Raw genomic sequence first — 17,010 nt, forward strand, 5'->3', positions numbered from 1 at the left:
AGCAGAAACATGTAAAATAATATATAAATGTCTTTCAACTAGGTTTTTTTTGTAAAAATAACGAACGACGTCGTTGTTCCTTAAATAAAGGAAGAAAATCTTGTTGCACGAGACATCGAAGAACAGCACTCTGGTTGCCGTGCCACCATCTTCTCCAAAGTTATCATATTCGAAGAGAAAAAAGGTAAAGACAGAGGTTGCTCAACTCCTTCGATTTTTCATATTCTCTCGCCATTCTGCGTTTCCCTTTCTTACGCTCTTTTTTGGCTTTCAGTTTTGTTTTCCTTTAACCTAACCGCGTTTAATTCTCAAAGCCAGCAAATGGATTTCGGGATTGAACATCGAATCCTTTTCAGTTTTAATTTTAATGCTTGTTTGTTGCCTCAAATTCTTCAATTGAAAACCCTCACAATCACACCCACTACCTGATTGAATAACACTATTGTGTGACGTGGTACTTGCTCTAACACATTCACGCACTTTTCCTTTTGCATCACCAACTCCACCCGTTGTCCTAGCTTGCTGGCATTTAGTGTAACAATCTCTGTTTGGAACTGTATTCAGGAATACTGAACATAGTCTTCCATCTGTTGGTTCTCATTCGTGTAATTGTATGCGGCAATATTTTATTTTTAATCAAAATTAGGGTTGCAGTATTTCCCATTCCAATATTAGCATTTGAATTTTTCTAATTGTATTCTCTTAATCTTTTCTTATTTTGTATTTTTTGTCCAGGAGTGACTGTCCAGGTTGGGCAATTAGGGACGGAAAAGGAGAAACACGAAAATGTTTTTCCACATAGTACTGGAGCGAAATATGCAGCTTCATCCACGCTACTTTGGTCGTAACCTTCGCGATAATCTCGTTTCCAAGCTTATGAAAGACGTGGAAGGCACTTGCAGGTGATTCCCCCTTAAGCTCCTTTCAATAACATCATGTTAATAACAGTAACTTGCGATGCGATTCAACAATGATGGTATAAATATAATTTAGGTCAGAGAACAGAAAAGCATTTGTCTTTAAGGGACTGGTTTGGACCTTGAATGTAATGTAACGTTTGGATTTTCAACCACTCTGCAGTGGCCGACATGGATTTGTGGTGGCGGTTACAGGGATAGAGAACATAGGGAAAGGGCTAATTCGTGATGGAACAGGGTTTGTGACATTTCCAGTTAAGTACCAATGTGTTGTCTTCAGACCGTTTAAGGGAGAGATCTTGGAAGCAGTTGTTACTATGGTGAACAAGGTTTTATACAGTTCCCTTTCTTTTTAGTTTAGAGTAATCAAACTGTGTAACTATAGTTTGTGGAGATTGTGGTTTATGACATTTGGGTTCTGTTTGTACAGATGGGATTTTTTGCTGAAGCTGGACCTGTCCAAATCTTTGTTTCAAACCATGTAAGCTTTTGTCTTTTATAATCTTTAAGAAATGGTCTCTATTATCTACATGTTATATTGAAAGGTTGTTACTTTTGTTCCTCATTTTGAACTCTAAAATGGTGTCCTTTATTATTCCAGTCATTGGAAATTGGAATGCCATGCAAGTTTTTGATTTTGAAAGCTAAAATTATGTTTTTGGCTGATTATTGTCACTATTGGAATGCAATGCAAGTTTTTGGCAGCTTTCCAATAGCCACAATAATCAGCAAAAAACTTGCATTACATTCCAATAGCCACAATAATCAGCAATTAAGGTGGCTTTCCAACACTATTTGAACATCTTGCTTTCAATTTGCATACTCTAGAGGTCTTCATATCAGAGTCTATGAGAATGGTTTTGACTGGTTCTTGCTAAGGAATCAAAAGGGCTAATTTGCAAACTTTAAATTGTAGTGGGAGCTTAGATTCCCCAAGTTTGCCTTCATCTTTTTATATATTAATTGCTGGTAACTGTGTCAGTTTATACTGTGGTGACTGGTGGCATGCAACTGATGCAAGCCATCTCAAACCATTAAAAGTTTCCCTTATGATATCTGCAATGCTTTGAATCAGAAGGATTATTTTCTGTTTTTTTCCCCTCATTAAGTTAGATTATGTCATTACTTTGCAACTGAAAAGTTTCAAAATGTAGGTGTAGTTTTTTTTTATATATTTGTTTGTTAAGACCTTTTTTTCTTCTCTTAGTTGATTCCGGATGATATGGAGTTCCAGTCTGGAGACATGCCAAATTACACTACATCAGATGGATCAGTATGTATCATTTATAACTTCATCAATGAAAAAGAAGATAGCAAATTGTGTTTTCTATTTTTGGTCTGTTGTCATGTTTTATTTGATGATTATGGGTTATGTTTTTGGTATTAATCAATTTGTCTTTTGCAGGTTAAGATTCAAAAAGATAGTGAAGTGAGACTAAAGATAATTGGGACTCGAGTGGATGCTACAGAAATTGTATGCCTATATATATTATGCCTTTTACTTCATTTTGTTGAATGCTGTTTAGTTAAGCTCCATCAGCTTTATGCTAAATTCTGCTTTAAGAAATTTAAATTAATAATTGGATAGCAATTTTTAGCTCTATTAGATATATACAGCTTTTGTTTCCCTGCAAATTTCTTCACTGTTACTAATGCCTCTGAAATGATCCTGTTAGTTTTTGCTAATTTTATTGTATAGCTCATGATCACTGTCTTAGCAGTAGTTTTTGTGAATATCATGAAAATTGGTTTACATTTCTGGAATGCTAGTTTATGCTCCGATTGCTAGAAATTTACTGTGTTGGTAACTCTTGTTACTATTTAAACTTAACCCATTTCCAAAGTTATCAACATGGTATGTTAAAGGTTACTACCAAGCAAAGTTACTAGCTACCATAAGGGAGTTATAAATTTACACCCATGTTTGTGGTATGCCAGAATCATTACTACTCCATGCTGCAGCTTTACTTTATTATAAACACTTGAACGTTGGGAGAAAACTATGATCACAAATTCTCCAGTTACTGCATACTATGAGATTGATAACATTTTTACCACCTTGTTGATGTTGCATGTTGACTGTTTTTTTTTTTTTTTTTTTTTTCTGGTTGGCAAAAACAATATTATTAATAAGCACAAGTAGTGCAGAATAGTACATAAGTTGGTAATCTTCATTATCTTATAATATACTTCAACAAGATGAAGCATACCTTAAGATCCTGGACCTACATGATTCATAGAAACAAAAGCCATTGGCAATTAGAACCCACATAGCCCACTCAACAATTGATTCCACAGCACAAACACAATAAGAAACCAGCACAGACACAATACTCGAAGCGTGCAGTAGATGTATGCCATTGCCGTTCCACTTTGCTTGAACAAGTATTCTTAATTATTGTCCCTATTACATAGCTTTTGTGATAATACAAGCTGCTACATTTGATGACCATTGCTGGAAAGAACAACTAATGCCTTTATCCAACCTTTTAGCCATGACCAGGAGAAGAAAATCACATCCCTCATGATGTTGTCTCTGTCAAACTCTGCACCATTAAAAACACACCCATTCCAGTGCTTCCAGATGTTCCAAGTGACAGCAGCCCAGATGACCCTCCACCACTCACTGTACCAAATTGTTGCTATATAAATCATGTTGTATCAGATTCTTAACAGGTGTCTCTGGCAAAACAGATGAGGTCCCTATCCAATTAAAGCATTCCCACCATATCTTGCAAGTCCTTTCGCAAGCAAAAAAAATATGTCCCACAGTTTCATCATGTTGTTGACAAAAGGGGCACAGATAAGTTTAGGCTGTATTGTTCTTACCATGGTTATCTTGTATGACATGTGTGAATGTCTTGAAAGAACTCATGATGCTGATGGCCATGTAGCCTAATATCAGTTTTAGCAAGCATATGATACTAGGTGGTATGCTAATAAAGTTTTAATACTCCTGCTCGTGCTTAGCCTATGTTTCCCTTCTCTTCGGTTGTAGGGCTATAGATATAAACTTTGCCATTGCTCAGTTTTTAAAATGACAAGTACAGAGATACAAAGCACTTTTGCCTTTGATATTGAATGTGTACGCTTTTATATTTCAATGTTTTTTCGATCTCATTTATCTGATATAATGTTTTTTTTTTTTTGCAGTTCTGCATAGGTACCATAAAAGATGATTTCTTGGGTGTGATCAACGACCCTGCAACAGTTTAAATACCCCTTTCTGTACTATTGTATCGTATATAGTTTGCATGACTTGGATTTTTACACCTTAATCCGATTCAGATATTATGTTTTCTTACTCGATTGTTGAAAGTACTAAGTCGTTGAGTTTTTGGTTCCAGAATCAATTTTCAATCCCACAAGTAATTTTGGGAAATGCCATCAAGCAAGATGAGCTGTACTATTCCAATAAAATTGTTAGTTGCCTGTAAATTTCAAAAGCTGTTGACGTAGTAAAAATGAGACTGGATGCAGGATTTTCGATATAAATTGTATATACTTTAATCAAATGATACAGATGAAATGGGTATAACTCGTTTTTGTCTAACAAAATATGTTTCAACTTACGTGGCACATTGACTTATTTCTTGGTTTTGGATTTTTTTCGTGTCGTATTGAGAGGCTTCAATTATTATTTAATGTGGGTGATTTTAATTAAATTATTAATTTCGATTAAATGTTAAAGTATAATAAATAGACTATTAAATTAAGTTAATCTAAAGTTGTGTTCACCCCTCATTATTTGGACAAATTATGCTTCTCTTTAAAAGATATTTGAAATTATCATTTTTTTGTCAATACTTAATTGAAGAATCTATCTTTTCCTTTATTATTTTCTTGACATTTTGTTGAAAGACAAATCCAATTATGATGTTCTATTTTTTCTTTGATTTGTTTTTTTGACCTCCTTTATATGATAGTTATTCTTTCTTTGCTTTTGGGGCACTATTGATGAGAATCACCCCACATGGCGGTAAGATAATGGTGGCACCTGCTGCAACAGCTTCCATTTTCATACAACAAATCTGGTTCTGCCCTTACAGTTTTTCTTGTCATGGGCAATTTCTTGGCAATGGACACATCACTTGGTTTCAGATTGTGCCTGTACTCCATTGTCACTTGTTCAAAAACTTCAACCTCGTAGATGTTCAGCTTCAGCTTGGGTTTCATGTGGTCTCTGACAAATGCAAAAGCCAATTGGTCTCTTGGGTTAAAAGCCTCCAACTCATTGAATATAAGACAGGAGAACAAATTACTGCTCAGTCCATGCTTCCTCAGGGTCAGTGCACTGTCTGGCACATCTGCAATTATACATGGTTCCTTATTAATAATTTAGATCAAGGTTCCAAACATAATTGCAAAAGTGCAAAGAAAGTCAATCATAAATGGTAAAAGACCTTGTTCTAAAGTTCATGTCACTATAGGCTATGTAAGTTTGGGTTGGATTAGACTTAATTATCCTGACAAATAGTTTAACGACCAAGTGTGTGTTTGTTTGAACACCCCCAAACGGACTTTCAGGGGAGAAGCTACAACAAAACAGTGTTTTGGAACACGTGCCCAGGGAATGAAACGGTAAAACAAGCGTTCCCTATATAGTTTATGCAATGTGAGTGTAAATAATTTTTATATTATTATTTAATCACAAATTATCAGTATGATAACATTGATGACTTTTATAATAATCATTTTGAAATTAATATCTATAATTTCTTATTGGTCAACAACATCATTAAGCAGTTGTCCACAAAATTAACTCATATTTAGAGGGACTTGCAGCCAAAATAAAATGCAGCTACCCGAGGCATAGGGCAGCTTGGTGGGACTCCATGGTTGCAATCCATTTTCACAGTAGGTCTCCATTTGCATCTTCAAGGCATTCACATACCACCATTTCTTCCACCGTGCTGTTGCGATGGCTTCTTCCATGGTATGAACAAAATATGGGTGCTTTGATATAGCTATGTCTGCATTCTGAGATATACCAAGTGAATGAATGAGCAACAGTGGATCAACCATTAGTTGCAACTTTGCATCTATCCAAATACTGAATTGGGGAATTTGGGAATAGCCTATGGAATAAATATTTTGGTATAACCCCATTCATTGCTGGGTTCTGATACAAATCCTCTTTTGAAACCTTCACAATCCTCCACACTCCTATCTTGTATTCTCTGGATTTTGTTGAAATTAACCCAAGGTATTCAAGTCCTTTGAGTGTAATATCATCTATGAACATGAAGAAACAAACATTTTGTAGTGTTTGGGACCCAAGGCCCCTAGGTTGCCGGATCTTGTCGTGGTCATTGAATATTGCTGAAACTACAACTACACTTTCACACTTTTCCATGCATATTCGATCTGCATCCAGAGTGATATACTTGTGAACACCACAATGTGATAAAAGGACTAATTAGAAAAATCAACATATAATTTCAATATTTATTACGTACATTACATGAACATTAATTTAGATGTCTTCAAGAATCTCTATCATTTCACTCACGCGCACACAAAGAAAAAGGAGGGGGAGAGAGGAACTGACCATAATCACTAATTGGAAATTTATTTAAGAACCCACATGGCACTTCACTGCTATCGTTTTGGTGATCAAAATGAAAAAACCTTAAATGGGTGCTGAGATTCCCACCGAAACTATCAGGATTCCCCTGCATGCACCTCACAGTCCTCGTCGAAAATTTGCAAAAATTCTGAATCTCCTTCAAAATATCCCAGTAATCTGAACACAAAAACCAACACCCTTTAACCAAAAGACACGATCTTTATCCTAAAAACAAATAAAAGTCACCAACTTTATGTGGGATCATAAACAAGCCTAGTCAATAGCACCTGAAAAATTTACAGGGGAAGAGCAGGTAGAACGTGTGGTTGAGATGGCATACTTGTGCTGTCCATAGGAAGAAGGATAAGAAAAGAGAGAAGAAGAAGGTTGAATTGGATCGTAAAGGGTTGATCTGAAGAGGCATTTGGATTGAGAGGAAATGACGTAAAGAGCAAGGAAGAGAGAGGTGAAGAGATAGAACAGAGAGAAACAGTAGAGTTTTGATTGGAGGAGCAGAAGAGGTTTGGAGATTGTTAGTATTAGTTTTCCCACTTAAGGGATGACTTCTCTGTGTTTTCAAACTGTTTATGTGTTGTCCATTTAAAACAACAAAAAAATCAAATTATGTTAATATTTAACTGTGAATCGACTTCATAAAAATTATGAAACATGGATTTCGGTTCTTTAAGTTCATTTCAAGTTCAATTTGAGTTCATTTCAAGTTCAAGTTCATTAAATTAGTAGTAGCAGTCTATACAGGTGGGCGGTTAAGGCAAGGCAACTGCATTGGGCCCACAATTTCAACTAATTATTGTTTCATTCAATTATAAAAGAAAATCTAAGAAAGAAATAATAGATTAGAAGAATGTCGATTACATATATTTTAAAAAAGAAAAGGATCAATGATCTTTGAGTTTTAATTGAAATGAAGTCACAAATAGTGAAATGTGCAGTAATATTAATATATATTTAATGACGGAATGTTGGGAGTTATGGAAGACAGACTCTTGTAACTCACAAGTTAGATTTCTCTCTTGTTAATTATTAATAAACTATTCAATATTAATTAATGAATATTTTTCATTGTTGATTAATTTAAAATTTAGTACACATTTTGATATTGATGATTTTGATTTATTTTTTAAATAAAACGTACGGAGAGAAGTTTTAATGTAAAAAACTAATACTACTTTAATAAAATATCTAAATTATATAAAATGGTTAGTTTCGTTTCTAAATGTATCTGCTTTTTGTTTATAGAATATTACTGATAATACATGTAAAAATCAAGATTATAAAAAAATAAAAAATAAAACCACTTAAATCTTATTTGAGTTTAATGGATCTATACCATAAGTGTAAAGGATTTTATACTTTCAACCAATTAATTATAAATCAGTTTTAGAACGACTCTTAGGATGTAATTATTGTTAAAATTAATAAACTTATCACAGATAATAATAATAATAATTTATGATTAAATGATAATGTAAATAAAAAATTTATACTCTGTGAGACTGCGTGTATTTCTTTCTCAATTCTCATCTTATTTTAGATAAACAATGCTAAAAGATTTATTGAAATAGTTAACCATATTTATTGATAAAGAAATATTATAATTGCTTATTATAAAAGTTTGATAAATAACTTTACTGTTAAAAAAATAGAAAAATGATATGCCTTTTAATAATTTATATATATTACACTAAATTCCTCCATTTTGCCTAAGGCTCCAAAAGTTTCAGACACAACCTCATAGAACTAGATAAAGGAGTCAGGTGATGATATCCATTGTTTATGGGGCTTGGGACCTTCTTGTAAGGTAGTTGTAGTTCCATGACAAACTTGAATCAGGGAAGGATGTTCCATTATAATAATTAATGAACAAATAAATAAAAGCACATGTACTTGTATATGAATTTAATTGAAATGTTCTTTTTTTTTTTTACATATATAAGATCTTTGAGAGAGTTGCTTTAAAAAATTATAAATTATTTGTGTTTTTGTTTTTAAAAAAATATTTTATAAATTAATTTTAAAAAAATAAAATTTGAGAGAATAAAGTAGAAAATCAAAACAACTAAAAGTAGGAAATATAAATAATTTAGAGCTGTTCTAGTCTTTTAATTTAAAAACTAAAAAAAGTATTAAATTTACAACAGTTTTCAAAAACTACTTTTATCAAACAAGTGTTTTTTATTTTTGAAAATAAAAAATTGTTTTCAAAATAGAAATTAAACATGTCCTGGATCGCAAATTGGCCATGGTTAGACTTAGAAGCTATTTGATTTTGATTTCTGCATGGAACTTACTTGTACTGAGAAAAAAAAACACTCAACCAGTTGAAAAAATAATACACATGCCAAATCAGTTCAGTGGATTATGGTGGGAGAATGTTCTCCTTGGTGCTTTCAATCACTCTATATATGTCAATATCAAGCAGCTTCCATTGATAGTAAACCCATACAGAAGTATATTTTTAATCAAACTCACTTTATCATTTCATTATTTATAGAATTTCATTTTATCATAATTCAAAGGAGAATAGTGTAAGACTGCCAAACCTTGACATTTAGATTACAAATATTTGTTAAATAATTAAACTTTAAGAAATGGACTTGAGGTAATTTTAATTCTGTAACCACACACATGCAATAAATAATGGTTAAAATTTGTTTCTTCATATGTTTAAGATTATTGTCCGACCTGAGAGCACCTTGTTGTCGTGAGAGATGAAACGAGTCAAGAAGCTTCTTTCACTTTATATGTCCTCTGAGTAGGTTTTGGTAAAATAAAAATTAAGATTATTGCTAATAATTAAAACAAAGTCGTATGCAGTATAAATCTAATTAAACCCTCCAAACTTCACATCAAGGATGTCCACTAAACTTCAATGCACTACTTATAACTATTGAAGTGACTCAATTGATAATGTACGCTGAGATTCACACGGACTAAACACATTTATGGGAAGAGGAAAACTGGAAGAGTTTTAAATGTTATTAAGTTTGATCGACGACTTAAAAGATTGAAGCTTATGAAATACTTCAAAGACCCATCGGAGAGGTTAAAAAGAAAAAACTTCAAGTGAATGCACTAGCTTTTCCCCCAAGTTTTGGCTGTGTAACGATTTTCTCGTGAGGGCTGTTGCTTTTGCTAGTATTGTCAACTTTTTTGCTTCTAATTCTTTTACAGCTCTCTTTTGCAGAGGTGGGGCTTTTGAATTTTGATTCCAAGATTTGTCTCTGGATATGGATGAATACTTCTCAGCCTTGATTAGCTTCCTAGCATTTAAAGCCCGAAATTCTAGTATTGTGTAAATCAAGATGTTCATATTCATGAAGTAAAAACCTTTAGAAGAATCTCAACAATATCTAGTGTTGTTGGATTTGGTTTATCTTTATAGTAAACCTAAAAACACCTTCACGTACATTACTAGATCCCCCCCCCCCCCCCCCCCCCAACAAAGTAAACCTTCTATTTACGCTTCACTCAGATCCAAAGTCCTACAAGCTCTTTCTCCAAATTGTCCATATATAGAAGCTAGCATTTCCACGAGTTGGTCCAAAGTGAACCTTTTTCCTTTTTCCCTTGTCACAAAGAAGAATAACTATTTAAATAAGTATTCCTCACAATTCAACCATCAGAAAATCAAAGTCGAAAACAATGTAACACACATAAAAATTAAGTTTGAGAAGTGTCACACAAGCATTCTGGAATTCTAGTCCTGGTAGATAGGCAAAGAAGTTCAAATTTTTGTCCACGGTAACTTTAAGGAATCCCTCATTCCCTTGTTTTAAGCAAAGATTTATTCCAACATGTGTTTAGCAAGGTGGGGCTAGTAAAAGTGACAAAATATCATTCTCTTGGTTAATGTGTATAAAGAAGCAAAGAAATTATGCCCATCCTATTTCTGCAGCTTTCTTTCAAAAACAGAAAATAGATACCTGCCTTGAAACCTTTATTCATCTCTAGAGATGCATTAATTTTCATTCTCACGCATTTGGGTTTTGGATATTAAATAAATACTAGTAGCAGGCATATTTGTTAACATATATGCTGCTTATGCATAATTTGTCCCTCAATAGTTTTCAAAAAATGGAATCTGCTATTTGCCTACGCTATTGCCCCATTCCCTATGGTCCCAAAGGATTTCATGGTGCAAATCCTAGCAGATTTCATCTCAAGATTAACCATGCCACCCCTCTTTCTCTCCCTCAAATTTCCACCACCAGAAGCCCTGTTACACGTTCATTTGGGCATGCAAATTGCATGCTTGAAAGATTCTCATCAGTACCCTCCGAGAATGAGGGAAGTGGCAACAAAATTTTGAGAGGAGTGACACTATCTTCTCTGGTTCTGACATGTGTTCTTGGATTATTTAGTTTTGGTGGCAAGAATATGTATCCTAAACTCACCACAGCTTATGCTTCACCATATGATAAAATTGCATCTTTATTTGTCCGTGAGACTGAGGCTCAAGGAAGTGTTGCTCTCAAGCCACGGTTGGATGGGGCTCAAGGAAGTGTTGCTCTCAAGTCACTGTTGGAAATACCGAGCGATGCAGAACTCGCAGATACTCAGAAGAAAAGGTCTTCCAACTTCGGTGAGCGTGGACCTAGCCAGCTAGAAGTTAACAACCTTAAGGTATTCCTTCTTTTGCTACTACTTTGCTAATAATTAATACTTTGAGATTTTGTTGAGAATGAAGTGAAAAAGCAAAGGTTGCTGCATGAAGAAAAGGTCAAAACTAATTTAATACTCCCTCTTTTTTTATTTATTTATAAGACATAATCAATAATTTTTTTATTATAAGATTTCATTTGATTTTATTAACTAAAATATTTTAAATTGTCTTTTTTTTCTCCTATAGATATCAAAGAAGATGAATAAATTTTTAATAAAATTAAGAATAAATTTAAAAATATTATAATTATAAATAAATTTAATTCTAACAATTAAATTAAGTAACTTTTTTAATACATATAAATTAATGAATTATTTCTTATAATTAAGAAAGTAACAAGTAAGTGATAAGTATTGATCTCTTTTCATTCAACTTATATATGTCTTGCATAATTCGTCATTTTCAGTGGCTGGCTATCGGTCTAAGCAAATCTCCGGATAGAAGTAAAGCACTGAAAACACTGACAGATCAATACAAGTACTGCAAGGCGCACAAGATCACTGGAGAGTCAGAACAGTACCTGGAACTGGCTATGGTAGAACTTTCCATGTTTAAGGTACATAAGATGATAGGATTCACTTCCCCCGCAGCACTGTGCTCATATTTTCCAAAGATTTTTTTTTATTTCACTCTCACACTCTTTTAAAAATTATAAAATTTTGTATATTTTATTACTTACTTGTAATGTGCTAAATGTGATTCAAAACTTCTATATATAAAACTCTTTGGATAAATAAATTATGTTCAGTTTACGTGGTTTTTAGTTTAAAAATTTTAAAACTAACAATCAATTTTTAGTTTGAGTTTAAAAAAATTTAAAATTAGTTTTTGAAATGTGATTAGTTTAAGTTTTTTCTCTAATTTTTAGTTTCAAAATAAATTTATCTTAAAATTAAAATTTCATATTATATTAAAATTAATTTAAGAATATCAACGACGATTATAAAGATGATGAAAACGTGATAGAGATGTTAATGTCAACTACATTAATAATAGAGATGTCAATGATAATAGTGACAATAATAATAATAATAGTAGCAATTACAGGTGCTTGTGATTGTGATGATATTGGCAATATTGGTGGTGGGGTGGTTGTGCATATATATATTAGGGGAAAATAAATACTAATAAAGAAAAATAAGTTTTTGAGTTAATATTTACTTTATTTTTTTCTAGTAGTAAATTATATCTCTAGTTTTACACATAAAATTAATAAAAAAATATTTTTGTTCAACATATTATTTATTAGAAGTTAGATATTTAAACAATTGTGTAAAAAAAAAATTGATCCCCCTTTGATACCCTCCTATCCCTAGTAGCAATATAAAAAGAGGTGATGTTGATGTTAGTAGAGGTGGTGGAAAACGAGTGATTACAAATTAATGAGTTAAAAATTATTTCATTTTTTTTTATCAAACAAACTATGTTTTAAAAATTACATTTCAAAACCAAAAAATCGTAACTATCCCAAATGATCTCTTAAGTAAGCGCTTATTGAACAAATGTTTATCATATACGAGTGCATGTGTTTAAACTTATGTTGAAAAACATTTTTTAAAAAACAAAATAAGCAGTTTGTTTATTCTTTGTATGAAGCTTTAAAAAAAATCCTTTTAATACGAAGAAACTAATTTTTCGATTGAAGAGAAAAACTAATTTAAACATATCTTACATGAGAACAATATGATTTACTCTTTGTTAAAATCACAACATATCATAATGATATTATCGTCTATTTATGTATGTTATATGTCATATAATTAGAATTTAGGCTTGAAATATTATTTTTGTTCTTAGTTTAAAATTTGTCCCGTGAAATTTTGAGTATATTTTTTGTTTTTGTAAAATGTAAATATATGATATTTTTTTATTTTGAGTTAAATTCAGAAGATCCAATTTTACTTGTCAATAACAATAAGTTAACATGTTAAGTTATAGTTAACACATGACAAAGACCTAACATTGACACATATAATTGCATCTCTCAAATTCAGTTTTTAACTAAAATATCACACATTTATATTTTGTGAGAATATAAAACATATTTATAAAGATAAAAAATATATTAATTAAATTTATGATTTCATACATATTACTTAAACTTTTCATTACTAAACCGATCCTCATGGCTATGTTATGACAAATTCAAAGCATCAATTTGACTAAAATGGTTTATTTTATGTTTTAAAACGACAATCTAGAAATATTATTTTTAATTTTGAATGATGATAAATGCTACTATATAAACAGTTCGATATTTTACTGTCAAAGGAATTCCAGTTCATTGTTGAGCATGATGTATAATTTATTATAAATCTTTGATAGTTTTTAATTTTTACGAAAATTATTTTTTTGATATTTCGCAAAGGTAAAAAAGTATAATGAATTAAATAATAAAATAATTTTTTTGAGTACGCAAGTAGAGGATTTTTGTTTATTACAAAAAATTTAGATGAGTTTGAATTTAAGAAATTCACGGGGATGGAGACATGTCACATGGCTCACCAAATATTGATTCAGACCATGTATGTGAAATATGAATCTAATAATAATAATAGTGGTGTAACAATTTTTGAACTCTTGTCTAGACAGATAAAGCAGTTTTAAAACCTAATTACTTTATTATGCAGGGAAAATTTGAGGAAGCCCTTGGTCTGCTTAACGACATAATTGGTGAAAATGTGGTTAGTGAATTTCACTCTCTCTTTCCCATTTTATTGTTGCGTGTTTTTATTTTATTTTATTTATCTGCAACGAAATTAGCATTAAGTAAGAGGAAATAGGGTATAACCGTATAAGGGTACCCAACTCTTACAAAACGAAGTGGTAACAGTGCTGTAGATGACATAATTAAATTCTCTCAAGCATCTTTCATAAGAAATTTTATTTTGGTTCTTAATCATTTATTTTATCCCACAATGTCATATTATTTTAAAGATTTTTTAAATTTATTATTCCAATAACAAATCTCATTTTAAGATCTTAAATCATTTTTTTAGAACTCACAAGACCGTCATTTTCTAATATTTATTTATAAATTATTTAAAATAATGAAAAATAAATAATTATATAATTTTTAATTTTAAAAAATTATAATGGAAATACAAAATTTATTAATAATTTAAATATTTATTTATCAATATAATTAAAATTAATCCGCTACAGTAACTTCCAAATTTTTTTTTTAAACACTACGGTAAAAAAAAGGGCGAAAAATTATCATGCACTTTAGATATAAAAATAGAAATAGAAAATATCGTGCATGATAGAAATAAAACAAAAACTATCATAAACAATAGACAATTTTTTTTAAAAAAAAATATAAATCTTGATGGTTATTATAGAAAAATCAAATATTCACGTAAATATCAGACTAACAACTCAACTAATAAATCTTAAAAAAATCAAATCTTAAAATTAAGATCTGTTTTTAAAAACCACTATTAGAGATGATGGCCTTACTTCTAAAGTATCCCCTACCCATCAAACTTTATTGTTGCATGTAATTGCATTGATGTATACATAAAATCTGTTTTTCTTTTTAATTTTGGTAATTAATGTATTAAAGATATTATTTAAAAATTAATAAATATTTTTATTGATAATGTCATAAAATTACATTAAAAAAATCATAATACCGTTTTATAAAAAAGGTTTAACCATATTTTCAACACATTAATAAGTTCCTTTCAAAAGAAAAACTATTTAATAAGTTTGTTTCAGGTCTTTCAAATTTAAAATTAATAAGTTAAATTATAATTTTGATCCTTTTTAATTTTTTATCTGTAATTTTAATTTTCTTTTTTTCCTGTGATTTAATTCTTAATTTTTTTAAAATTATAATTTTGGTTCATTTTTAATTTTTTTTAACATTTTATTTTATTTTATTTAGGTTTGATTAAACCTAAACCTAACATATTCATTAAAAGTACCATCCAAATTGAAGATTAGGCAAAAAAATTACAAAATTTTTAAAATATAAACATGAAAATCACAAAAAAAAATACGAATAAAAAAATTAAAGGAGAACTAAAAATATAATCCGAATTAATATTTTTGCAACGTATTTAGTCCCTCTGTCCAAACACGTGCCAAAATGTTGTCACATAAACTACTTATAATTGGTTAATCACATAAGCAACATTTATAATGACTTTTCATCAAAGATATTAAAACATGTTTTTTTTTCAAATTATAGAAATTAAAAATGTCAATTTTAAATTTAAGAGATAAAAATAAAAGAATGATGTCAATTACACTTGTATCATTTAATCTCTCTCCTATATATATATATATATATATATAATTATTTTTCTTCTGATTAATGTATTCAAGCTGCAAAGTATGAAAATAAGTTTTTTGACAATGAGTTATGAGACCAAGTGTGATAGATAGTTTGTTTTTTGTTTATCTCAGGAACCTATGGTGCTATCAGAACTTCACAAGACTGCCGTAGAGGAAGAAAATCATTATGAGGAATTGCGGCTAGCTCGACTTATACTTTACAAGGTTAGTAAATAGTTTTTTTTTTAATTATTATTTACAGAAACGATAAGTAAGTAGTCATTAGGATACATATTACTGGATTCAGCAACAAAAAAAAGTAAACATATTACGGGTACCATTTTTAAATAATCCGGATTAATGCGTGTATGCCATTGATGTAGCTAATGCACATTATGCACTCCAACTAAAAACATAAGTGCCCCAAAAAAAATTTTAAAAAAATAAATAGATGTCAGTTAGCAAATGATTTTTGGATTTGTTACCGTCCAACGAAAAACAAAGTATACGCACTTTCTATATGTATAGATGTATTTTATAAAAACTATTAACCATTTTTTTAAATTATTGTTTTAAATACTTGTATTTTAATTTTTTTTTGTATTTTTAGCATTTAAAATATATATTTAAAAATTCATCAAAATAAAATTTTATCAACTAAAGTAATTTTTGACATTTTTTAAAATTATTGTATAAAATATTTGTATTTTTATCATTAAATATTATATGTGTATGTATATATATTTAAAAAATTATCATTAAAATAACTTTTATTAATAGAAAAATGTTAATCATGAAGATAACTTTTATTACTATAACCATTTAGTAAATGGATTCTTTTTATTAATTTACCTACATATACACTTTTAAAGTGATTTACTTTATTCATCTAATTAAAATTGATTTTTCAATACTAACATAAAAATATCATTTTCAATTACAATTTTTTTTTAAAATAATTTCTTTCAGTTTAAGTTAATTATGTTTAACGCCAATTCCTTCAATATTAATTTTATCATAATCTAAACCAAAGTCGCGAATCATGATTAATGAGTGAACTTTCTATGCAGGCCATTGTACACACCGTTTTGGAACAGAAGGAAAGGGATCAATGGTGGGAGGCATTCATGCAAACATGTAGGCAATGATGGGCTTATTATTTCCAGCACAATGTGTCTGGGTTTTCAAATTAGGATTCATTTACTTTCCAACGGACAAAGTACCCAAAAATAGTTTGTTTCAATTGAAGAATTTATAAAAATTAATTTCGTGTAGGGCGTTTTTCTTTTGTATATTTTACAATTATTCAAAATCTCAAATAGTTTATCTCCAATTTTATATTTTTTTATCTATTTAATTTTACGCAATCATTAAAAATATTTTTTTCTGCAATGTTAGGAGGTGTTTGATTTTACTGTTTTCTGTTTTCATTTTTACTAAAAATAGAAAATGGTGATAAATCTGTTTGGTTAGATTTTTGTTTTTATTTTCTGTGAAAATACTTTCTCAAACGAATCAAAAATTAAAAATAATAAAATCTCGTTTTCAGTTAA

The 17,010-nt window shown here is 30.2% G+C and overlaps 2 protein-coding genes and 1 pseudogene across 3 annotated transcripts; 2 read left to right on the forward strand and 1 right to left on the reverse strand.

Annotated features, from left to right (window-relative positions):
- Positions 1-75: 75 nt before the first annotated feature.
- Positions 76-4,406, forward strand: LOC114421484 (DNA-directed RNA polymerase II subunit RPB7). Of its 2 annotated transcripts, none has more exons than XM_028387419.1 (7): positions 76-184; positions 736-902; positions 1,081-1,246; positions 1,348-1,398; positions 2,125-2,190; positions 2,323-2,391; positions 4,071-4,406. In XM_028387419.1, exons 2-7 carry the CDS (start codon positions 787-789, stop codon positions 4,131-4,133), a joined length of 531 nt encoding a protein of 176 aa, XP_028243220.1. In that variant the 5' UTR covers positions 76-184; positions 736-786; the 3' UTR covers positions 4,134-4,406. The 2 variants fall into 2 exon arrangements, with proteins under 2 accessions (XP_028243220.1, XP_028243221.1); XM_028387420.1 differs by having other exon boundaries at positions 120-196.
- A 1,145-nt stretch (positions 4,407-5,551) lies between these two features.
- LOC114421483 lies at positions 5,552-6,279 on the reverse strand (annotated as a pseudogene).
- Positions 6,280-10,522: 4,243 nt separating this feature from the next.
- LOC114424451 lies at positions 10,523-16,809 on the forward strand. The gene is made up of 5 exons (XM_028391301.1): positions 10,523-11,133; positions 11,580-11,729; positions 13,804-13,857; positions 15,590-15,682; positions 16,528-16,809. The coding sequence occupies exons 1-5, from the start codon at positions 10,543-10,545 to the stop codon at positions 16,603-16,605; spliced, it is 966 nt and encodes a 321-aa protein (XP_028247102.1). The 5' UTR covers positions 10,523-10,542; the 3' UTR covers positions 16,606-16,809.
- Positions 16,810-17,010: the final 201 nt, after the last annotated feature.

The sequence above is a fragment of the Glycine soja genome, chromosome 8 (assembly GCF_004193775.1).
Source record: "Glycine soja cultivar W05 chromosome 8, ASM419377v2, whole genome shotgun sequence".
In the NCBI taxonomy this organism is placed as follows: domain Eukaryota; kingdom Viridiplantae; phylum Streptophyta; class Magnoliopsida; order Fabales; family Fabaceae; genus Glycine; species Glycine soja.

Bases quoted from the DNA above. Each gene is read 5' to 3' on its own strand.
- LOC114421484 (XM_028387419.1), top strand. From the start codon at position 787: ATGTTTTTCCACATAGTACTGGAGCGAAATATGCAGCTTCATCCACGC. The intron at 903-1,080 runs GTGATTCCCCCT...ACCACTCTGCAG, and splicing joins GACGTGGAAGGCACTTGCAG to TGGCCGACATGGATTTGTGG. The intron at 1,247-1,347 runs GTTTTATACAGT...CTGTTTGTACAG, and splicing joins TTGTTACTATGGTGAACAAG to ATGGGATTTTTTGCTGAAGC.
- LOC114424451 (XM_028391301.1), top strand. From the start codon at position 10,543: ATGCTGCTTATGCATAATTTGTCCCTCAATAGTTTTCAAAAAATGGAA. The intron at 11,134-11,579 runs GTATTCCTTCTT...CGTCATTTTCAG, and splicing joins TAGAAGTTAACAACCTTAAG to TGGCTGGCTATCGGTCTAAG. The intron at 13,858-15,589 runs GTTAGTGAATTT...TGTTTATCTCAG, and splicing joins ACATAATTGGTGAAAATGTG to GAACCTATGGTGCTATCAGA.